The sequence below is a fragment of the Schistocerca serialis genome, chromosome 4, assembly GCF_023864345.2.
Source record: "Schistocerca serialis cubense isolate TAMUIC-IGC-003099 chromosome 4, iqSchSeri2.2, whole genome shotgun sequence".
NCBI lineage: Eukaryota > Metazoa > Arthropoda > Insecta > Orthoptera > Acrididae > Schistocerca > Schistocerca serialis.
Genome location: NC_064641.1, coordinates 48225842 through 48251831, shown reverse-complemented (window position 1 = coordinate 48251831; position 25990 = coordinate 48225842). Strand labels below are relative to the sequence as shown.

Below are 25990 nucleotides of genomic sequence, written 5' to 3'. Positions count from 1 at the left end.
TACCTTCTCTACCCAGCGGTTCCTACCCCTGTAACCGACCCCGCTGCAAAACCTGGCCCATGCATCCCCCCACAACCACCTACTCCAGCCCCGCTACTGGTAAAACATACACAATTCAAGGCAGGGCTACGTGTGAAACTACACATGTCATTTATCAACTGACATGCCTGCACTGCACAGCCTTTTACATCGGCATGACAACAACCAAACTGGCTGAGCGCATGAACGGACACAGACGAACTGTCCGCCTAGGAGATGCCCAATACCCAGTAGCGGAGCATGCCCTCCAGCGTAATTCTAGGGACCTAGGAACCTGCTACACCGTATGTGCCATTTGGCTTCTCCCACCCAACACCAGTCCCTCTGAACTGCGGAGATGGGAACTTGCACTCCAACACATCCTTTCATCCCGCCATCCCCCTGGACTGAACCTACGTTAAACAACCTCACTCCCATTCACTCTTCAGTCTTCTCCTCTTTCCCTTTCCTCTTTAGCCATTCACGCATCTTTTCATCCTACATAGTTGTGTTTATCTTTATACTATATACCTCTTTACTTCTGTATGCATCCTCTTTGGTTTGAAGCTGGCACAGTACTTACAGTAGAATATCTTTGGCTTCCCTCTGACAACCATGCCTCCATCCTTGCTACCCTCCCTGTTTACCTTTCCCTGTTGCTTCATAACCTGGGTTGTGAGTAACTGAATCCACTTTCCCTTCTTCCCTTTTTTCCCCTCTCTCCTCCCTGATGAAGGAACAAAGTTCCGAAAGCTAGGAATGTAAATTTTCAGTTCTGTTTTATGTGTATCTATCGGCTGTACTGAGCTGAGGCAAGTACTGGCCAGCCCCTCTATCTCTTTGTTAGTACATCTTTGTTTATATATATATATATATATATATATATATATATATATATATATATATATATATATATATATATATATATATAAATTGAGCAATCATTGGGCACCGAAGCAAGACTGAAAATTTTGCTAAGCTTTCAGACAGTGGCCTCCTCCAGGGCTAACCATTACAGGGCACACACCACAGTTATATGAGGTGTGAGCATACAGTAACGGGAATTTCTGTTTTTATTAAAGAATCTTTATTTATTCATCAGTATTACCTTTGTCTCCTTCAAAGTAACCCTCTCAGATATGAAACATGTGTACCAGCACATTTTCCAATCTTGGAAACACTCCTACTCACTTTTCATTATGGTGTTCAGCTTCTTCGGAGATTCTGTTTTTATCTCATCGATGATGGCAAAGCGATGTCCTTTCGTGGTTCTCTTCAGCCTTGGAAGCAGAAAGAAGTTGCAGGGAGCCTTGTCCAGTGAATATGGTGGCTCACATACTGGTTTTGCTTTTGGCCAAAAAATCACGAACAAGCTTTGAGGAGTGAGCAGGATCATCATCATGATGAAATTTCAATGAGTGCTTTTGGCACAGTTCTGGTCGTTTTCTTCAGATTGCTGCACACAAATGGTGCATAACTTCCAGGTAGTTTTCCTTATTGATTGTGCTACCTTAAGGCAGGAACTCGTGATGCCCTATCCAATTGTAATTGAAGAAAACTGAGAGAACAACCTTCAAATCTGATCGAAATTGTCAAATTCTTTTCAGTCTTTGCTCTTCAGGCAGATTCCATTGGGATGACTTTGACTTGGGTTCGACATCATGTTTGTCATGTTAATTTAGCAACCCCTGAGCATTTATGGTAGAAATTCAGCCATTTCGCAACAAACTTTGCTGCTACACATTTGACGCCCAAAACATCTGAAAAAATTGCTTGGCATGAGCCACAGGATGTGTAGACATCATCAGCATCCTTTATGATGGTGATTCAGAACAATTTTCTTTACGTCTTCCACACTGATGTCAGTAATTGATGTGCTAGGGTATACAGGGCAGTCATCGTATTCAACATCTTCTCAACCCTGTTTGAAACATTTATACTACTCGTAAACTCTTGTCTTACTCATAGTAGATTCAACAAAAGCCACAGTCGATATTTCTAATGTGGCGCTGCACTTTATTCCATTTTTCATGCAAAATTTATTGCAAATTCTTTGACCCATTTTTTCAAAAGTAAAAATTTGCTGAGCACTTGAAAAGACACACAACCTTTTTGACTGTTGACAATAAACTAAATATTCAAAACAGCTGAAAATGCAAACATACACCATGAACACGTGTACCAATGAGAGAAAAAATTTGAAAATCATATGTATGTGATGTTCCCATTACTTTTTGATCATAGCTCGTACATGGCTATGCAGCATCTTTGTCATAGCTCAACTGGGCTTGTCTGAAAGTTTTCAGTGTAGTTTATGTGCTTGCCAAACAATCAACTACAGAGTGAGTTTTTATCGTGACTACTCCTTTTATTAAATACACATAAATGGCCAACATGTAGTCACATTAATAAACATTGCTGAGCCAAAACATTATGACTGTATGCTTAATAGTGTGTGGTCTATCTTTGGAACACGAAACAGCAGTGATTCTGCTGGATGTATTCAATGAGTCCTTTTGTAGGTTTTTGGAGGTATGCAAAATGAAAGCTCTACACTCGGGTCATGTAATTCTCCTATATTATGGGCTGGTGGCTTGTGGACAAGGAGCTGGTGCTCGATAGCATCCTGGAAGATTAGGTGAATTTGAAGCCAAGAAATCAGTGTGAATTCATTATCATACTCATCAAACCACTGTAGAACTGTTCTGACCATGTGACAGACACACCCAGTTATCCTGCTGGAAGATGTCATCACTTTTGGGGAAGGCACCAAGCATGAAGGGACAGGTGGTCCAAAATAAAGTTCAATTAGTCCACAGCTTTCGTTGTGCCTTTGATTACTAAAATAGGCCTCACGGAAGTCCATGTGAATGCCCTGTATAGCATAATACTGCCTCGCCTCCATCAGCCTGTGTCTGTGGCACAGAGTATGTATCGAGCAGCCACGCCTGGATGACGACAAAATTGGCACAAGGCCATTGACGTGTAAGAAGAAAGATGACCCCATGCCCACTGCAGTGGTTAACAGTTTCATTGGGTCAGAATGGGAACACAAAGGAGCTGTCTCTGTGGAATCTCATGTTCAACAATGTGTGTTGAACAGTTTACTCTGAAACACTTGTACCTGCACCAGCACTGAACTATGTCATCATCTCTGCCACAGATCACTGATTATCTTGCCCTGTATTGCAGACAAGTTGCTGATCTCCCCATTGTGTCACAAGGCATGGATGTCCAATATCTTGTCACCAACTCGTGGTTTCACCAGCCTTCAACTACTATCCATAGATGCTCATGACACTAGCATGCATGCAACCAGCCAGCTTTGAGGTTTCTAGATGATCATTCCTAGGCACCAGGAAATAACAATTTACCATTTGTCAAAGTCAATGTACTTCCCCATTTGGGACCAGTATCATCACTAAAATGATTCCCCGTTCATCTTTACTCCTTTTATATACTTCTCTTACTGTGCCAGTTACATCTCCTGGGGGCATTTACTACTGCAGTGGGCAGTGGTCTTAATGCTTTGGCTTATAAGGGCATTAAGCAGTACCTGGGTGTAATAATTGTACAGTTTGACAAATTTAACATCAGAAAGTATATGATTTATGGAATATACAGATAAATAAATAACAGTTTCTACTATTCTTTTCCAATCTTCGTTTAAACACGACCCAGTCCAGCCAGCCATTTATCCATCCATCCAGCAAACACTTCTCATGATTTCTTCGCAGCTAATAGGTCTCAGTTTCTTTCCTTACTCCATGCCTGTACACAATGTTGCTGAAATATAAAGTTGCTTCTCATCAAACCAAAACTAACTCTAAAATAGCAAATGCTCTAACCCTTAATCCCTCAGTAAATATACATCTTGTGTAGACTTCCTTCTGACTATTCAAATGCTTGCACTACTAAAGTTACTTGTTTCAATGTTATTCAAGCAGCAATTATCATTATGTTCCCTGTGAAAAAATATTTCCGTCAGGTGGGCAGCTTCTGGTGTATGAAATTTTCTGTCAGTAGTTTTCTTGTGTACCGTAGTTGTTACTATGTTTTTCGTCTGTATACACAAAAAATTCACAAACCATACTCCTGTTGGAATGACACTCAACTGCACATTCATACACAACTTTTTGTTCTATTAAAGAATATTTGTTTGTGAAGCCAATACAGTGACGTGAGTTTGCTTCAACATTCTGAAGACATTATTTGACTTAGCAGCTCTTACATCTTCCTGACCAGGCCATAAGGCAGTGTGGTTGTATGTGTACACCTCGGAAATTACCTTCCATCCCATCTCATTTCAAATACCTTAATTCAGAAAGGCAGGTACATGTGTTCTTCCGCAGCCAAAGCCATTAGACTGTTGTGAACTAACTCTACACTCTGATACATTACAACTATAATAAACAAACTTGTGGTCTTAACTGCATGTGTATGCACACACACGAGAGGCAGTCTTTTTCTCTGTGCCTGTCTGTGACTCAACATGCTTCCCTGTGTGTTGAGTAGGGATCTGTCTTTTTACATTGCTGCTATCCCATCCTGGGATTTCCATTGTTTGAAATTTGTGACTGGATTTCTGGTACAGAGTGCCGCGGGTTTCGAATCTGCGCCAGATAGCATGGACCTCAATAACCACTAGAGGTCTCTGGAGCTGTCGTGTCGTAAGCCGTGGCTGCACACACTCCTAGCCCACGTATAATGTGAGGGTGCCACTCTGAAGCATGTAGTCCCAGCAGCCAATAGCGATGTACTCTATCATGTATTTAAGCACCTGCTTCTCACTCTGTGAGGCTGTCTGATATTCGCGTGAGTCTCTTAATATCTCACTCACAGACATCGTGTTTACTTTGCTGTTGATTTCATGAGGTTTTCGCTTGTGACCCAGTTGCTTCTTGCGTGTTGCTGTTCTTGGTGTTTTGCTCGGTCGTCTGTCATTGTGTGTGTCCATCCTTTTCCGTTTGTCTGTCTTGTTTGTTCGCGGGCCGCTCCCGTTCGGTCCCACCGGTTGCTTTCGTTCGTGGCCACCCCACGACCATTCTGGTCGCAGTTACAACAGGATTGAAGATTTCTTGGTAGGAAGAACAAAGCATGTTGTCATGAACGGAAAGTCGTCATCTCCTTTCATACTTTCCAGCCCCTGGCTTCATCTGCATTGAACACTAGCCCCTCCATCTCCTCTTGTCTCCCCGATCATTCTTCCCCCTCCACTATGCCCAAATCTTCTCCTTTCTTCATCTCATAATCCTTCACTCCAATGATCCCTCTGTCTCTTGGTGTTCCTCTAGGTCTATTGCCTCGTTTTGTCATTTCATGAGAATTTTTCATTATCCAGCCAACTTCCATTCTTTTACCATGTTCATACCACCTTAATCTTGTCTTTTCTGTGGTCTGTTGCATGGTATTCTCATGCACTATTTCTCTCACAGTCTCACTCCTTGCTCTATCAATTCTTGTAAGTCCTATCGTGCTTCTTTGCAATTTCATCTCACAAGCCTGTATCCCATTCATCTGCCTTTTCATTACCTACATTTCCCATGCATACATGACTATAGAGCATAATATACTCAGTATAACATTTGTGCGCATTTTAGTGGTACATCTCTGCTCCAGACCAGGCGTTCACCCCAGAGAAGATGTATGCAGGTGGCAGGTAGTGAAATGCTTATCAGCAGCTCCTGGCTGTTGAAGAACAAAGAGGGTAATAAAGTACCTCCTACAGATTGAAAAGGCCAGGGAGAAAACTCCGATGCCAAATTCAACTACAATAGTCCTAGTAAGTGAATAGTGGATAAAACACAGACTTTCAAGTATGGAACAAGCCTCAGGAAAATGGGCAGAGTCATAGCCAGATGAAGCAGTAACTCAGATACATGTTGGGACCCTACTTGTATATTTTGAATATTGATGACAGCAGATAATATTAATAGTAATATCAGAATTTTTACAGCTGATACAGTTAGCTATAGTGAAGTGATATCTGAAAGATGCTGCACAACTATCCAGTCAAATCATGATAAGATTTTAAAAAAAGCTGGTGCAAAGATTGACAACTGGCTTTTAGTGTTCAGAAATATATAACTGTCCACTTCACAAAATGCATTAAAGCAGTATTCTATGACTACAATATCAGTGAGTCACAATTGGAATCAGTCAATTTGTAGAAACGCCTTGGCGAAACAATTGGTGGGGATGTGAAGTGGAATGATCACATAGGCTCAGCTGTAGGTAAAGCAGGTGGCAGACCTAAGTTCAGTGGTAGAATACTGCAAAAATACAATAATTGTACAAGGATATTGCTTACAGAACACAATTGTGCACCCTAGACTAGAATGAATATTGCTCAAGAGTGTGGAACCATACCAAACAGGAGTAACAGGGGAAATAGAAAATATACAAGAAAAAATGGCGGCACGAATGGTAACAGGTTTGTTTGACTCATAGAAGAGTGCTATGGAAGTGTTGAAAATCTGAACTGGCAGATGTGTGAAGACAAACTATGTCACAAAAGCACACTTACAAGCATTAAATGTATTCGCAATCGAGAATATGGACCACCTCAGCTGTACTATGGAATGATGACTTTCAAGTATAATGTCTCACCTGCATGGGAATATAATATGTAATGGATGTACCAGTACAGGTTGTAGACGCATGGTTGGCAACATATGGCAGTTTGGGTCTGACCTTGAGTCATGCACGGATAGCAAAATGGTAAGGCAAGCGCATGCGAAAAGTGGGAAATCCAGGTTCAAGTTCTGGTCCGGCACAAATTTTCATTGTCATCAACTGTTTTTACAGATGATGGTTGTCCATATTCGCAATTGCAAATACATTTAATGTATTTCATAACAGCTGTAGTCGCCGCAGTGCAGAACTTTGCATCGTAATTCAGAATAGCACAGGCACTGCAATATCACATACTTACAAAGTTTCAAGAACTAGTAATAAGTGAAGAATTTTGGAATATATTACATCCACCAATTGTGTTGCTCCTGTAGGTACCAAGAAAATAAGATTACATCATTTGCAGTGTGCACAGAGGCATTTAAACAGTTGTTTTTCCCACACTCCAAACACACTGGAATTGGAAGAATCCCTAACATGTGGTATGATGATAAGCACCCTCTGACATGCACTTCACAGTGGTTTGCAGAGTGTGGATGTAGATGTGTACATAAAAACCTTGGTGGTAGAGGTGATGATAGGAAGGGATAACAAGTACACCCTAATTCTATCTGCAAGGCAAAATTGCAACCACACTCGGTACGACATGGCTTACCATCTAACAGAAAATGCTATGGCACTGGGACAGCCCTTTTTATGGGTATGGGAAGGTGGTGACATGCAAGGATAATCTTTTGGTGTAAGACCCTCCTGGCACTATTAGGGTTTAGGGTTGGCTTGTGGGTGTGAATGGGTGATTTTAAACTAACAAAATCAACTACAAGAAGTAGTCATAAAGTTTTATTACCTCAAAAAATAAAATTGTCATTGTTTGTTTGTTTTTCAGTTACACATCTGCAGTCCTGATACACACTGAAAGAAAAGGTCAGACGATTGATAAAGTGAAGTAACTGAAAGAAAAGGTCAGACGATTGATAAAGTGAAATATTGTGTGGTAATTCATTTTGTGCATCTGAAGGGGAACAACACTACAACAATCCATAATGAGTTAATAGAAATGTACAAGAATAATGCATCATTATATGATATAGTGGTTTGATGGTGCACTGCTTCCAATGTGGTCAAACAAGTCTGAGTGATGAAGAATGAAGTGGCAGACCGTCTTTCTGTGAAGAACTTGAAATTTTATCAGCATATCAAAATCGAGGCAATTGAGGAAAAAATGAAACTCAGTCATGGATCATGAAGTCTTGTCGCTAAAAGCACTGATGTCCCACCAAGACGGAGCATAGTTTTGAGACAGAAATCAAAAGAATGAGGGAAGACTAGCTTTGAGAGAAATATTTTATTTTACTCAATTATGATACAAAGCATCCTTCTTGAACTCCATATAAAGTCCTTGGCAATGCAAGTATCAGTTAAAACACTTTAACTGTTCACTATACAGAAATAAACATGTCTTGAGGCTAGTTTGGAAGTACTAGTCTCAAAGAGAAAGAAAGATGCGACTCCACTATGATGCTCCTTGACTGCCGCTAACTAGAGCTACCTGAAAACTGGTCAAGAACTCGGCAAGAAGTGGGTAGAAGTGCAGTTGGACGGTCTCTTATCCATGTGATCCGTGATACTGATGGTGCCTCTGATCAGGGTGCATGGCACTGACGCAGCCAGCAGTTGTATGGTGCCAGTCACTGTTGCTGCCACTGTCAGACAACAGTGGAACTTCTAGTGTCCATGTTTGTGCACGGAATAATTGCCCCCTGTGTGCTATTGACTGGCCATAGTACCAAAGATCAGTTTTTACCATCTTGCACATCATTTTGAACACAACGAAGATTGCTGCCTACTGGGTTTTGTGACTGTTCACACCTGAACAGAAAGCCTGTGGTACTAAGGCAGTGGTGGAAATGTTGTAGCTGTCTCAAATCAATTCAGATGACTTCTTTGGCCACCTAATCATCATGGACAAGTGCTAGTTGTATTTCCCTGAGACAAAGGAGCAAAGCAACTGGTGGAAAAATGTGGATTTGCCATTGCTGAAAAAGGTGAAGACCCAGCCATCATTGGCAATGTAATGCTAAATGATTTTGGGGATTGCCATTGTGTGGTTTCTGATAGATTATGCTCATAAGGGGCAAATCATCACAAGATCATATTACAGAAATCTCCTGATGAACTTGTGACAGGGTGTCAAGGTGAAGAGTCATTGGAAGCTGTCCAAGTGGGTGTTTCTGCTCCGTGACAATGATTCAGTTCATTCTGCACTGTGCAGTCATACATGCTGCTGCTTAGGGTTATCAAAGTTTTCCTCCACCACTCACCCCATACTCTCCTAACGTGGCAACCACTGACTACTTCCTCTTTTCTTGGATGAAGAAAGTATTGTGTTGCAGGTGTTTCCAGAATGATGTGATTTTAGTAGCTGAAGACTTCATGAATGGTCAAAATGGAAACTTTTTACAACCAAGGTATGTGCCAAGTCATCGATGGTTAGGAAAACTGTAGCACTGAAGAGTGAAAATCCAGAGGAGGATTAACATCATCACCATGTTTTATAGTCACGACTTCATTTTTATGAGGTGGTGATTACAATTTTATAACTACCCCGGTATATATCAGTATTAAATTCATAGTTTTCTAGGTTGGAGTTGCGTTTACACTACAAAGATATTTCCATCCTTTTCTCATCTAATGTAAAACTGGAATAAAAAGTACCTGAGGAATGCCATGCCATCAGATATTTATTATAAATTATAGAAGTTATAACAAAATATTTGTGGTTAATGAGTCACATTTCAAATTGATCATGTCATACAAATACAGGAGAGTGGTGATATATGGGGAATACAAACTGAAATGATCACATAGCCTCAGCTGCATGTCAAACTAAACTAAGGCTTCAAATCGTCAAACAATGGAAAATCCAGGATGGAATGTAACAATCTCTCTCTCTCTCTCTCTCTCTCTCTCTCTCTCTCTCTCTCTCTCTCACACACACACACACACACACACACACACACACAAAGCAACTGAAACCACACAGCAGTGTGCTGTTTTCCTGTGAAAAATATTTGCAAAATATTCATACAGCCTATAATGGAATACTGTACATCTGTGTGGGCTCTATTTCAGATTAGACTAACAGTTGAAATAAAGCATATAATGAAGAAGGGAAGGAAAAATTATCATGGGACTGTTTTCCTCACAGGAGAGTGTAACAGAAAGTTTGCAAAATGTGAAGCAACAGACACCTGAATACAGCTATCTGATATCTCACAAAAACATTCCTACTGACCTGGTTTGCAAAGTAGAACAAATAAATACTCTTTAATATGTACACATTGCTCCTGTTGTGACCATCAAAACCAGAATAATTACAGCTTTCATAGAAACATTCAAGTAAGCATTCTTCTCATTCTGCATTCTTGAACGGCATGAAAAGAAATATTAGTAATAGTTCAATTAAAATAAATAAAATAAAAAACACTGCAGTGCACTTTACAGTGATTTTGCAGTGTGTGTATAAAAGTTACCATGGCTTTAAAACATATTTCATTTTTATTTACCAGTCACCAGTACTTGCATACACCTCTTTAGATGAGGCACATTTGTTTAAAGGCAGTAACACTGTAAACGTGACTCACAGTATCGTATGCTTATAGCTTTACTAATATTTCTATTGGTTTCACAATGACAAGCTCGATACATACATACTATTTACATTTTTAGATTTGTTACACATCTGAGATAAAGCACAAAAATAATAGTACAAAAAATTATTTATTTATTTTACTGTTTTTATTTTGCAGTTAGAGTGTCCCTCTACTTCTTCAGATTTATATAAGTGCATGAGAAGAACTTAAAATTACTATAAATGGCACGCAAAATATGAGGGATCAAATACAGCCTTGAAGGAAATATAAATGTATGAAATACGCTCTTTATGTACCATGGCAAAATTGTGTAAATGTACCAAATCACTAGCAAATTTTAGCACAGATTCCACAAGATCTCTGTGATGGACAAAGTATAATTTCAGGAACTCAAGTTATAAATCATTCTGTTTTACACAAAACTCACACATATTACAATATCTTGTATTTAACATACTAAAATACAACTGTAGTATGTTCTAACATAACTTAGCTACATGATATTGCCAACAACTACATGAGCAGCAAACGGGGAACTGCCTGCTGTATATATTCAATATTACATTTTGTACTTGCAACTAATGATGCAAAAGATACTGCCACTCTAAATAACTCAGTGGCCATTTTCACGTGCATGGCTCATGTTTGGTATACAGTTCCATCAGCTCCTCATGCCAACCAAGTTCCTTGGCAAGTCTTGTAACCCCTTCAATAATGTCACATGTTACGATAGTGTCATGCTTCCTCATACCAAAGGATCCAACTACATCCCTATTCAGCAATAGCCGTGGGACATCATGTGGCACTTCATCGGCAATTGCTGCAAATGGGTATACCTGGAAACAGTTACAACTATTAACGATCTAGGATTTGCACCTGGAGCAATTTAAAGCATAACAATCTGATAAAACACTCATATGAAAGATGGATATCAGATAGAGAGTCAACAGCAAAATCCTAAGGTTATTAAATACATTCGTGAAAGAGGTAACTTGCAAATCCCTGATCCAACCCATTTTTGGTTAATGCATATCAGTCTGATACCATTACCAGATAGAATTAATAGAGGAGAGAGAGAAAATCACAAGGTTGGCATATTTTGTCACGAGATTGTTAAGTAAGTGCAAGAGCATTACTGATAATGTAACCTCCCCTTTCTTTGCCTCTTTTGATATTAACAATAATTCATCCCTTTTATTAACTGTTTAACTCCATGGCTGTGGATTATATTATATGGACAAATACAGCAACCAGTCACTTTTTTATGTATTTTTTATATTAATTTGCAGCGATCAGACATAGGTGGGGATGCTCAACAGAGAGAACACACTTCTACAACTACATCTACTTCTATACTCTGCAAACCACTGGGAAATGTATGGCTCAGGGTAAGTCCCATTGTACCAGTTACTATGGTTTCTTTCTATGCTATTTACTTACGGAGCATAGGAAGAATGATTGTCTGAAAGCCTCTGGGTGTGCAGTAATTATTTTAATCTTATCCTCAAGATACCTATGTGGGCAATACACAAGTAGTTGTAGAATACTCCTAGAGTCATCATTTAAAACTGGTTCTTGAAACTTTGTTAATAGACTTTCTCAGGATAGTTTATGTCTATCTCCAAGAGTCTGCCAATTCAGTTTATGCAGTATCTCTGTGATACTCTCCCATGGATCAAACAAACTTGTGACCATTTGTGCTGCCCTTCCCTATTAGTCCTATCTGGTATGGGTCCCACACACTTGAGCAATACTCTAGAACTGGATGCACGAGTGATTTTTAAGCAAACTCCTTTGTAGACTGATTGCACTTCCTCAGTATCCTACCAGTGCTTTACCTACAACTGGGCCTATGTGATCATTCCATTTCATATCCCTACAAAGTGTTACACCCAGGTATTTGTACGAGTTGGCCGATTTCAATAGTGACTCGCTGATGTCATAGTCACAGGATACTATGTCTTTTTGTTTTGTGAAGTTGACAATTTTACATTTCTGAACATTTACAGCAAGTTGCCAATCTTTGTACCCCTTTGAAATAATATCGAGATATGACTGAATATTTATGCAGCTTCTTCTAGACAGTACTTCATTACAGATAACTGCATCATCTGCAAAAAGTCTGATGTTACTATTAATATTGTCGGCAATGTCATTAATATACATCATGACCAGCAAGGGTCGCAACATACTTCTATGGGCACACCTGAAGTTACTTCTACATCTGATGATGACTTTCCATCTAAGATACCATGCTGCATCCTCCCTACCAAAAAGTCCTCAATCCAGTCACAAATTTCACTTGATACTCCAATAAGCATAGGAGTGGTGCTGAATCAAATGCTTTCTGGAAATCAAGAAATATTGCATCTACTTGACTGCCTTGATTGAAAGCTGTAAGTATGTCATGTGAGAAAAGTATGAGTTGGGCTTCACATGAGAGATGTTTTCAGAATCCAGGCTGGTTGGCACTGAAGAGATCATTGTGTTCAAAATACCTCATTATGTTTGAGCTGAGAATATGTTCTAAGATCCTGCAAGAAATAGATGTCAAGGATATTTTGTGGATCACTTCTACTACCCTTCTTGTAGACAGGTGTCACCTGTGACTTTTTCCAAGAGATGGACACAGCTTTTTGTTCGAGAGATCTACGATAGATTATAGAGAAAAGAGGAGCTAAATCAGCTGCAAATTCAATACAGAAACTTATAGTATTTCCATCGGGCCCTGGAGCTTCATTCAATTTTAACAATTTCAGCTGTTCGTCAACACCAGTGACACTAATACTTATTTCAGTCATCTTTTCAGTAGTCTGAGGATTAAGCTGGGGCAATTCTGGGTTTTCCTTTGTAAAGGAACATTAGAAAATGGAGTTAAGTATGTCAGCTTTTACTCTGCTACCCTCAATTTCAGTTCATGTCTCATTCGATAGCGACTGGAAACTAGCTTTCGTACCACTAACAGCCTTTACATACAACCACAATTTCTTCGAGTTTTGTGAAAGATTGTTTGACAATATTCTGCTACAGTAGTCACTGAAGGAATCACACATTGCACTGTTGACAGCCAGTTGGATGGCAAGCACCAAGGACTTATTAATAAAATCTTCTTGGGCTTTCAGCAGCATCATGTCCTGGTTGCAGGTGTTTTCAGATAATTTTATTTTTACCACTTCTTTTATGGTACTATCCCAAAATCCCTTTGTCCTACAATGGCAGACATCTTGTTGAATAGAATTTCTAAAGCTAGTTCCATCAAGGCTGATTTGTCTGTTCGAGTTTTCTCCACAATGTGTACTGTTTGGCCACATAGTAGCAGCCACAGTGGCATGGTATTTTGTACACTCCAGACATTCTAAGTCCAAGATCGTCCTTCATAGGTGTCATGAGTTGTCATATTTTTGCTGAGGGCCTGAACACTGATCAGATGTTGTGTCTCTTCAGGAACCACCTGGTCTTTGCTGACACTGTGCCATAGAAAGGCAAAAATGCAAGTTTCTTGTTCTCTTCTTCAGTGGTGTTTTTCCTGTATGTCTCACCAGAAATAGCCTGTCATACCTGGTGGTGATTGTAGCTGTTTTCCCGGAAGACTTTTCAGAGGTGGTTCAGTTCTAGTGGCAGATTTTTAGTGTCTGAGGTGACTTTAGCACAGCGGATGATGATGTTCAGAACATCACATTTTTGTACTGGATGATGATGGTGGCTGAGAGCATGATACTGATCCACATGTTTAAGTTTACTGTACACACTTCGGCTGAGGTGTCCATTGGTTTTCCAGCAAATGAGGACATCAAGGAAGGGCAATGCACCACCCTTCTCTACCTCTATTGTAAACTTAATGTGGTCGTGAATATTCTAACAATTCTCCAAGTTTTTCACATCTCCAGCCAGATGATATAAGTGTCATCAACTTAATGATAAAAGGAACTTGGCTTATTGGGAGCTGTGTCCAAGGTGATGTCTTCAAATTTCTCTATAAAAAGGTTGGCTATCGATGGAGTTAATGGACTTCCCATTGCCACACTGTCCAACTGGCCATCATAAAGAAAATATTATGATATAAATGTGTGCTTAAACAATTCCACAACTGTATTATCAAATAACTGGGATAGAAGATTTATGCAGTTTTTGAGAGGGAAATTCATAAATAGGGAGACCACATCAAAACTGACCATTATATTACCTTGCCCAAGACACAGATGTTTAATTCAATTGATAAAATCATTGGTGTTCTTGATGTAATGCACACAGCATCCCCATATAGCTTAAGGAGACTGGTCAGATCTTTTGCCAGTCTTTCAGTTGGTGAACCAATAGTGTTCATATGAGCCAAAGAGGAGAACCTGTTTTGTGAATCTGTGATAGCCCATAACATGTAGGTGGTCTTGGTGCCTAATGGAGGAGATTCTTAATAACAGCTTCTTCCAATGATGACCATTTCAGGAGCTCTGATGTCTTCCTCATTATTCTTGATTTTGGGTCCCATGGCAGTTTCCGGTAGGTACCTTGAGGACAAAGCAGTAGAAATAAAAATATCTGCAAATACCATCAAGAAGGATGGCAGTTTGCAGTTCAGCACAGCAAGAACTCAGTCATTGTGAGGTTGAAGTGAGTACAATGGATGCGGAACATAAACACTACTACAGTTGGCAAGGAAGAGGGCGCCAGCAATGTCACAGCCAGCAGTGCCATTACATAACAGCTAGGCCACAGCGACACGGTAGTCATATAGCACTTGACAATGATCGAGGAGAGCTTGGTTAATAGCTTGTGGAATTTTAACCACCTAACGCGGCTGAGAGCCTGAGATGATTTTATTAACTCATATCATGGTGAGACCATTATTCACACAAGGACATGTTGTAGTGTCAGCTCCAACCTGCAGTGTTCTGAGAAACTAGTGTATCAGGAAATCATTCAGATGGTGCATGTGGTGAAACCATATCACAGAGCACATTCTGCAACAGGATATTGTGTGTTGCCAGTAGACACCCTTGCCTAAGCCCATTCATCCTAACTAGTAACTTGGTGGTTGTCATGCCAATGTAAAAGGCCGAACAGTGTCTACATAATAGCTAGTATACAACATGTGTCGTTTAATGGGTGGCTCTCCCTTTGACAGTATATGTTTTTGCCAGTTACAGGGCTGGTATAGGTGGTGGTAGCAGGGTGCACAGGGCAGTTTTTATGGTGGGGATGGTCACAGGTGTAGGAACCATAGGGTAAGGAATTGGCCGCAGAAGAAGCATAGGTTTTGACAAGCATATTGTGGAGCTTGGGAGGGTAACAAAAACCTATTCTAGGTGTGATGGGCAAAATGTTTGACAGAAGGACCATCGTAAGACTGAAACTGCACTGCATTATTCCCACATACTTTCTCTCTACTCCTCCGCTTGTGAATTCTTATCCAACTACTCATGCCATCTCTGGAACTTCACTTCTGGGTGCATCTTTTATTAACATGTTGTACTTGTGTTTGTGTTTGCCAAATTAAATTGAAATATTTGGCTGCCTCTTACCTCCAAAGATGTACCAATGACAATAAGAAGATCTGCCCATAGAACATCATCTTGGTACAAGAAGAAACGGTCTGGTAATGCCTCTCCAAAGAAAACAATGTCAGGTTTCACAAGACCCTGGAAGTAAGTGTACAAATTCTGACTTCATTGTAACAGTTTTTAATTATTTAGAATAGTGTGGATCAATACACATTACAGATTATGTTATTCACACAATGAATAACTCATAAATGCCATTCTCATCAAGAAATGCTATGTGCAACAAAAGATAAACTGAATTACAAGTAAATTCATTCAAAAATTAACAGGTATTACATAATCAAACTTACTCATTATTTACTGCATAGACAGCTCAGTTTTTCTAATATGTAGCCACAATCGTACTGTGATTAAAATTTACTTCTCATGGCTTTTCATAGTAATAAAAAACTATGAGTGAATGCGCAATGTGTACGTAATGGTATTAACTCTTCAATAGTTCATAATATCAACCTACTGCAGTAGCAAATACAAGGTGTGTGAGAAAAGTAATGAGACCTACAATACTATGAGCAACCTGGCAACACTGTGTTGTTCTAATTGTATAGACTGGTGTGTTCATCTTTTCTAGCTGCTCAACCTGAGTTTCAGCTCTGTACAGCCATCATGTGATTTCTGAGAGCACCATCAGAAAAAACTGTGTTTCTGTTGTGTGTTACAAAAATGGAACAGCAGTATTTAAAGCAACATTATGCCATCACAAACTTGAGAAAACAGGCCAGTGGGGAACAGTCCTTTTCAAGAGTGCAAGTCACTTTTGGAAGGCTGGGAACACACTGAAGATAAACATTGCTCAGGGAGACCATCAATTTCAAAAACTGATGAAAACGTCAAACATGTATGTGCTCTTGTGAGATCAGACTGACATTTAACAATAAGGATGATGGGTGACCTGTTGAACATAAACACTTTCACCGTACATCAAATTCTGACCAAAGATTTTCACATGCAAATGATTTGCACCAAAACAGTGCTGAAAAAACCTCACAACTGAGCAGAAGAGCAATCAAAGAGGTGTGTGCTTTGATCTTCTTGAGAGGATTCCCAGTGACCATGAATGGTTCAGTCGTGTGATCACAGATGATGAATCCTAAAATGTTGAGTATTATCCTGTGGCAAAGTGAGGAGTGGCACACTGAGACTTCTCCTCAATCAAAAGAAAGTTTGAATGAGCAAATCAAGGATCAAAACAATGCTGATTTGCTGTTTTGGACAGTTGGGGTGTCATGCACCAAAAAATTTGTTCCTGCAGGACAATCTGTCAACCAAGTGTTTTACAAAGATCTCCTTGAAAGGCTCAGGAAAAGGGTGAATCAAATGAAACTGTACATTGCAAACAAGAGGATGCTGCATCATGTCTATACCCCATGTCACAGAATTTTTGACCTCAAAAGACTTTCCTGTCATTCTAAAGACCCTCTATTCACCTGATCTGTGAGCTTGTGACTTTTTCTTTCCCAAAATTGAAAAATGTCTTAAAAGGACATCATTCTAGGACTGGAGAACATACAAAAGAATGTGACTGACATGTTAAAGGCCCTACCAGTTGAAGCCTTGCAGCACTGCTATCAAGACTGGGAACAATGACTCTGCCAGTTATAGCTGCTGAAGTGAACTGCTCTGAAGGGGACAACATTGTTAATTGAAAAAAATAAAAACTTTGGTAGATAAAAAATATCATTATTTTTCTATCACACCTCATATTTTTAACAGTAAATGCTTTGTTTTTTTATGCCCAAATAACATAAAAGTAATTTGCATTGTATGTGACTATATTTGGAACTGGAAAATCCATCTTTAGACAGTTTTTATAAGTCTGTTGATAGATGCCTCATATTGCTGGAAATCATTGGGGTGATGCCACTGAAAATGCTTCTGAACATCGAAGCCATCATGTCTGTGAAGATGCACATCTCTGAAGAGTGCTATTTATAGAGAGAGATATACAGATATACTTTCCATTCCCTTGATCCATAGTGAGGAGATCCTCAAGAATGTACAACATATCACAAAAACAAAATTACATTTTACAATTTATCACATAGATCCTAAGAGAAACAGTCCTCAAGGAAAGTCAAAGATCTGAAACAATTTTCACTTAAAAGTTAATACAACACTCATCACAAACATGGAAATTTGTATACACTGAAGGGGATAAGATAATGTTACAACACTTATTTACACAGACTGCATTACTGTACTGAGGATGCCAGATGTCAGATTTTATACGACACATTAGCTGATAATATTAATAAAATATACATCAACTGTTTCTATTAAAAATTCATCATTATAGTAGAAGGAGTTGACCATCAAAAAATTCTTTATACTTCTCTTAAAGTGCACTTTATTAGTGACTAATTTTTATGGCTACATGGAAACTTACTATAAAAACTGTTCCTGAATAATAGACACCTATCTGCACCACAATAAATGAGTTTAAATATTTATGTAGATTACACTTATTTCCAGTATTGGTTCCACTGAGCTTTTGGTCTTGGAAAAAAAGATATACTACTTTAGTGTTATGCCAAGTATGAGCATATGTTGCATTTTGCAAATGAAAATGCTGGTTAAGTGTACTGCATATAGCAATAACATTAAACAAACAGTATTCATTATACAAACACACAATCACACTCCATGGCCTCATTACTAATAGAGTATAATACATATTGTGGGGAAGCAAGTATGACCTTCTCTCTTATAGTTATAAATGCACTGTGTAGTAAGTCTATGCTGTTGAATGATTTTAATTGTGATACCAAGTGCTTCTTCATGATGTCCATGCCCATTGCAGCTGCATGATGTTATGATAATTGTGTAATTGTTTGATAATTATAACAGAGAAACACATACTATTCATTTACACAAGCAAGCACACCTCACACGCACAACTGCTAACTGGCAGCTCGGGCCAGAATGTTAGAGCTACTGGAATTGGCGGTCATGTATGCATGAGGTGTGGTTGCTTGTGTGAACGAATGGTGTGTGTTTCTCTTTTTTTTATGAAGGCTATGGTCAAAAGCTTACAGGTAAGTGCCTTTTAATCATGCCTGTCTGCAACTCAGCATGTTATCTTTACAGTAAGTAGCAATCTATCTTTTCCTATATTGTTGATAATCCCACCATGAGTTTCCATTTTTTGATATCTATAATAACTATTTTATTATAATGTTTCTATCATTAACTTTTGTTAGATGGAAAGAAATAACACCCACAAAATTTCAAGAAGGTGAGGTAAGGAATTTTGAAGTTATTAGGTTTTTTTCGATGTTTTTGACAGCCAGTAGGAAATTAAGATAAAGGGTTCATATTTGACAAAAATGTATAATCTGACATATAATACATATTCAGCAGATTTACTCTTCTCTGTGTATAGTTTGGAATGAGTAAATTCAGTAAATATTAATGATATCAAGAGTTCGGTAAAATCTAGAATTTCTTAGTATTACTCAGTTTGATATGAACTTACACTATTGAAACATTAATATATTGTAGGGCCAAAAAGGTAACAATGTGAGGTGGCTTTTGACTATTGTAATGTAAATATTTTAGCCACCATCGACTTGTGAAGCATCTCTAACAGCATGCAAATGTTCACACCATGTCTTTAACAAATTCTATTAAAATTTATCTTACTTGATAGGATGACACACTATACTGTGCTTCATTTAGCAAGAGATCCCCTTTCAATAAAAAATATATCTGACCATTGAAAAGTTGCAAATTTGACTGCAAGGACCAGTTATAATGATAAGAAGGGGTTTGATTAATAGTGGCACTAATGAACACCAGCTTTTCAGAACAGGGTGGTCTCAATGCCATCCATGCTGGTGTATGAAATCTACCCCTGTGGACTACCAGAGAAGGAGTCTCATATGTTTGCAAGCTCCAAAACTGGGTAAGATAATTTTTTATTACTCCAATATTAAAACAATTTGAGAGTGAAGAGGCCTTGGTCATAATAAATGTAAAATAATCAATTCAGGAATATAATCACAGGGTTTCAAAAAAGTGCACTGTATGCATTTACTAGACAATAGTGTACCTCTTTCTAATATGAACTTGTATTACAGAGCTTTCTTAAGGAACGAGCTGCAGTTCAGAGGCAAGACACCTGAAAGCAGCCTACAGCAGGAACCCATATGAGGAGACTGTTTTTTGTGTTATTTTTCTGTGTCAATTACAGTAGTATGTGAAGTGGGAAACAAGTATAAATGCCCTAATGAAACACAAATGAGACTAGGCTAAATCACTGAACAAAAGACAATTTCGTTTAGTAACAATTTCTCCAAAGAAAATTAAAAAAGATACTTCCTAAAACCTGCCATTTATTACATCCCTGCAATATTTTCAATGTGCAATGCTGTAAAAGCCACTTGGAGATAGGTTCCCAAATTCAAAACTGATCATGGAGATCTTTAAATAATGATGAAGTATTATTTTATGGCCATTTTCTGTTTTTTAAAGTTGAAATCTGAAATTGCATAACAGTCACGTGGCACTACAATTCAGTATATGGCAGCTCTTGTTTTCAGATTTATATCTGCTATTTATTTTCCAAATATTACCTTGAGAAGCTGGTGAGAAAACTCATCTATGGGGATAACAATGTGCATCTGCTGGCAACAAACAAGTCAGAACATTTTATTCACTGACTTTACTCTAAGATTGCATTGGAAATAAATACCTGCACTTTCAAGTGGCGTATTATTTTGAGGGCTTGAGCTTAGCAATATTTATGAAATCATGTATAATTACACAATACTTGAAAAGTTTATAATATAAAGGCAGCACAAATGTTATATTAAAATGTGGATGTGCCAACTTTGTTGATGAAATTACTAATTAATGAGAAATTAACTTATAAATCTTCAAAGCCTGTAAATTGTAACACATCAAAAAAAGTTCTGCAACACCCCAGTTCCCAGAACTCCTCGAGATAGACATTGACTGTGGATATTGTATCACAGACACAATCCCTTTGACTGTTCAGAGATGTCACTAAACCCACCTAAGATGTAAACAACCAAGCATGAGCAGCACCTATTAGACGAAAGGGGTCTGACAGCTGATCAGTTCCAGTCATTCCACTGGGAGGGAGGTACATGGCTCGTGTTGTCTGTAGTTCATCCATGCCTAGGTGGTCAATACCACAGTTTGATTGCATCCGCATTGTTACTTTGTGCCAGGAAGGGCTCTTAACGAGGGGAGTGTCCAGGTGTCTCGGAGTGAACCAAAGCGATGTTGTTCAGACACGGAGGAGATACAGAGAGACAGGAACTGTCAATGACATGCCTCGCTCAGGCCACCCAAGGGCTATTACTGCAGTGGAGGACCGCTATCTACGGATTATGGCTCGGAGGAATCTTGACAGAACACCACCATGTTGAATAATGCTTTTAATGCAGCCACAGGATGTTGTGTTATGACTCAAACTGTGTGCAATAGGTTGCATGATGCGCAGCTTCACTCCCGATGTACATGGTGAGGTCCTTCTTTGCAACGTCAACACCATACAGCATGATACAGATGGGCCCAACAACATGCCGAATGGCCTGCTCAGGATTGGCATCACATTCTCTTCACCAATAAGTGTCGCATATGTCTTCAAACAGACAATCATCAGAGACGAGTTTGGAGGCAACACGGTCAAGCTGAACGCCTTAGACTCACTGTCCAGAGAGTGCAGCTAGGTGGAGGTTCCCTGCTGTTTTGGGGTGGTGTTATGTGGGGCTGACATATGCCACAGGTGGTCATGGAAGGCTCCGTAATGGCTGTATGATGTGTGAATATCATCCTCTGACCGATAGTGCAACCATATCAGCAGCATATTGGTGAGGTATTTGTCTTCATGGATGACAATTCGTGCCCCCATCGTGCACATCTTGTGAATGACTTCCTTCAGGATAACGACATCGCTCGAGTAGAGTGGCCAGTATGTTCTCCAGACATGAACCCTATCGGACATGCCTGGGATAGAATGAAAAGGGCTGTTTATGGACGATGTGACCCACCAACCACTCTGAGGGATCTATGTCAAATCGCCATTGAGGAGTGGGACAATCTGGATCAACAGTGCCTTGATGAACTTGTGGATAGTATGCCACAACGAATACAGGCATGCATCAATGCAAGAGGACATGCTACTGGATATTAGAGGTACCAGTGTGTACAGCAATCTGGACCACTACCTCTGAAGGCCTCACTGTATGGTAGTACAACATGCAATGTGTGGTTTTTATGAGCAATAAGAAGTGCAGAAATGATGTTTATGTTGATATCTATTCCAGTTTTCTGTACAGGTTCCGGAACTCTCGGAATCGAGGTGATGCAAAACTTTTTTTGATGTGTGTATATGGGTATCATATTTACAATGAAATGTGGTGCCAAGAATTTTAACTCAAGCACATCACTAGTCACTGGTGTTGAATGAAAAGTTAAGAAAGGTAGAAGGAAAGTTATGCTTAAAAATGCAATTAAAAAATTAAAAAACCTCTGAGCAGTCAGCAGCAAAACACTGAGCTGTGGAAAGGAGGACATGAAAGATGTTTGACATAACTTCAGATGTGTTGTAGGCCATGCACTAGATGCAGTTTTTCCAAGAAAGTTAATGAAAGATGGACAGACATGCAATTGTTCAATTACAATATTACAAAATTGCTAAAAGGGCAGGGGTGTCTGCATTACAGATTCAAATGAAACTAAATTCTTGTTGGCATACAAAGGCTGGACAAACTCCATAAAATATTAATATAAAAAGAAATAATTATTATTTTTAAAGTATTTGAATAACTATTCATTTGAAATGTAATGATTTTCGTAGTAATTTTTGTAAATGAATATTAGGTGGACAAGAAAGTAATGTCATTTCTGGGCATGTCAATATTTGTTTGTCATTTATCAGCTCATTGTGTACTTCAAAGTTGTGCCAAATACATTTTACAGTTGGAGTAATTGTTTACTCATAAATAACTAAATCTTAATTTTTTCTTTTTGCAGTTTATGGTGAAATGGCCAGCCAAACACTAGAAGAGGTACATATGTGTTGTATGCTTTTTGTGTTTCACAAAAATAGTAATGCAACAGTTGCTACCAAAAGTCTTTTTGATGTTCATCCAAGTGCATTAGACATTCATAAATACCAATGGTGATTTTCTAAGTTCAAATCCAGTAATTTTGATCCTTCTGAGCTATCAATCAGGAAGACCAACCATTTAGACAATGACAGTTTAAGTGTGGAAGTGGAAGCAAATCCATGTGAGGCAATCAGCAACTGTCAAACACTCTTAAGCAACCTGGGTGACCATACAAGAACATTTGCAGCAGACTGGTAATGACAAATAAAACTAACCACTCCAGCACATGCGAACTTATTGCTTCAGTGGCACAAAAATGCAAAAGTCAATGGCTCCCTCTGAATGAACCACCATGCAGTACAGTTAAGCCAGGTCTACACCCCAAAAAGGCACTTTTGCATATCTGTTGGAGTATTCCATGGATTGTTCATTCTGATGTGCTGAAACCTGGACAAGTTGAGAATGCAGACCTTTGCTGTGAACAGCTGAATTGAGTACATCAATCTTGAATTGAAAAGTGTCCAGCAATTGTCAACAGAAAAGGTGTTATTATGTAATATGATAATCCAAGACCACACAGCGCATGACAAGCCCTGGCAAAAATTAATGAATTGGGACGGGAGGTATTGCCTCATGCACCATAGTCATCCAGTATTGCATCCTTGGATTTCCATTTATTCCAATAACTATAAGATTTTCTAAGGGGCAAAAAAATTTGATAATGTGGATGATGTCCAGAATGCCACCTCCAGAAATATTTTGCTCAAAAACCAATTGATTTTTATTGATCTGGCATTGCAAATTTGCACACTAGATGGCAAGAGGTTGTTGATAATGAGGGTGATTACATCAATGATTAAAAATAAAAACTTGTTAACTAATTATTTGCTTGAATTTAACATAAGAAATGACATTACTTTCCCGTTCTCCTAATAGTTTCCTTTGTAAACACTGCATACTGCCTCATTAATTTCCCTGTGGTTGTGATGATCTGTTGTTATCTGATGACACCTTAATAAGCTGCCGACTGGTTTGTAATTAAATGAATAATAGTTGTGGAACATCAGGAAAGTGTTTTCTTTTTTGATATTATTGTCGTTATTCCAAGCACCAACAGGGAACTCAGTTAATGCTATAAAGTCAATACAAACATAAGGACAGCAGCACAGTAAGTGTTGATATAATTTTTCAGACTTTCCTAGTAATCTGTTGACATCTTGAGGTGTCAAGTACCCTGTCAGATATCAGTGTTGTTCAAACCCAATAATTCAGCAATGTAAGCGTCTTCATCAAGTGCCACCTAAGCCAGCCTCAGGTAGCTTCTGATGAAGATGAGTCTTGTTTTTGAAATATTGTGCATGAATGATACTAATATCTGGCACAAAACACAATACCTCAAGATGTCATGAGAAGTGTTAATGAATTCAAAAGTAAGATCTTATATGGAAAGTTCTTAACACATACTACTAATTTTGGTCCTACAAAAAAATCAGTCAATGGAACATGTGCTCATTGGTCATGACCACAAAACAGAGATAATACTTGTACTCTGGAAACTGAAATACTAAACTTTATCGTCCAAAATGGGTTCAGGAAAAAGATTCTGAATCAGGACTAGATCTCTCCCACCCAAGGACAACATATTTTAATCACAGAAGTTATCTGTCTCTCATCCATCCATCCTTCTATTTTATTTTACCTTGTTTGTTTTAGAGAAAAACAAGACTCATTGTGCTGCTGAAATAGTTTAAGAAAGAGTTAAATTTTCCATCCTTACTGTCTGATTTATAAATCTCTTCCTATAATTTATCCCTAAACTTTGTGGCTGAGTCATTGTTTATGCTTATGTGATACACTCTTCTTCTATGATCTGCAGCTAACCATCCAGCACATTTCATTGTTAATGCTTGACCACCACGGTCAGATAAATTATTGACTATTGCTTCCATGTCCGAATCATCTAAAACAAATTGTAAGTGGCTCTTGCACTATGTACTTCAGTCTTTGTTTGGAACTTTATTATACAAAGCTGAGCATCAACAACTGTACGAATACTTGGTCAATACTATCTACCAGAAAATCAAATTAAAGTTTCCACGAACAGTGATCCCCCAGTTAGCATTTTATCACTTTACTGAAACTGTTTCTAGCTGCTTTACGAAGACTAATATACACTGAAAAGCCAAAGAAAGTGGTATAGGCATGTGTAAATGGGCAGAAGATGGCATTGTGGTCGGCAATGCCTATATAAGGTGTAGAAACACGATTCACGTTTCCATCGCACTTCACCTAGTGTAGATCGGGAACTGTCTGCTAGGCATGCCTGATGTGAACTGGCTGGGCACGGCCCGTGCTGCCTGAGTTGTTGTTGTTCTGCTGGCGGAGGGTGCGGCCGAAATCTTGCCTGACCTCTGGTGGGTGGGACTTTACTTGCGGCAACTACTGTCCATGACACGCCGTGCCGATGTGCGCCTCCCGCGATCTTTCTGGTGGCTACTGCACTCCTCCTCCTTTGGGGGATGAAGCCACTGTGATCCACTGCATTGGAAGGTGGAGTGTCGTGCAGTAGCGATGACCTCCACGTCCATTGGAAGGCTGGGATCTGCCAACACTCGAGCCAGAACTTTCGAATATGGTTGGAAGTGACCCACACGAAAAGGCCCCTGCCGTCCCACCACCGGAGCCTGGAACAGAATGGGCAACAAGCCATCGTACGCCAGATCCCGGTCCACCTCGGGAGGGGCAAGACCCAGTGGTGGGGACGATGGGGAAGGGACGAACACAGGTGAACCAGCCTCCTGAGAAACCGGGCCTGCAAGGGGGGCCGGCTCTTGCCAGGGGCATCTCTAACGATGGCGATGCCGGTGCTGGAGCAACTGGAGGCCGCCTAGACTGAGAACTCTCACAGTGTGGCGGAGTCACAGGTGAGAGGGGCGGTAGCATCCCCTGAGAAAACAACCCGGGTGCCGGCAATGGGGAAGCCGGCGCCCGAGGGGTCAGAGGGTGGGTGCCCAAACGGGGACGTAGCTGATTTTGGTGACGACAT

At 39.4% G+C, this 25990-nt stretch overlaps 1 protein-coding gene across 2 annotated transcripts in view; it reads right to left on the bottom strand.

The window, feature by feature from the left end:
* Positions 1 to 10190: 10190 nt before the first annotated feature.
* The window catches only part of LOC126473636 (NAD-dependent protein deacetylase sirtuin-3-like), an 80280-nt gene continuing 64480 nt past the window's right edge, over positions 10191 to 25990 (bottom strand). Inside the window, exons 6-8 of one of the 2 annotated variants that reach the window (XM_050100821.1) lie at positions 18249 to 18358; positions 15824 to 15940; positions 10191 to 11140 (exon numbers count right to left, since the gene is read on the bottom strand). In XM_050100821.1, the coding sequence (XP_049956778.1) occupies positions 10931 to 11140; positions 15824 to 15940; positions 18249 to 18358 (437 nt within the window). In that variant the 3' untranslated portion in view covers positions 10191 to 10930. The remainder of the gene's footprint in view (positions 11141 to 15823; positions 15941 to 18248; positions 18359 to 25990) is intronic. The other variant, XM_050100822.1, reaches the window with a different exon arrangement.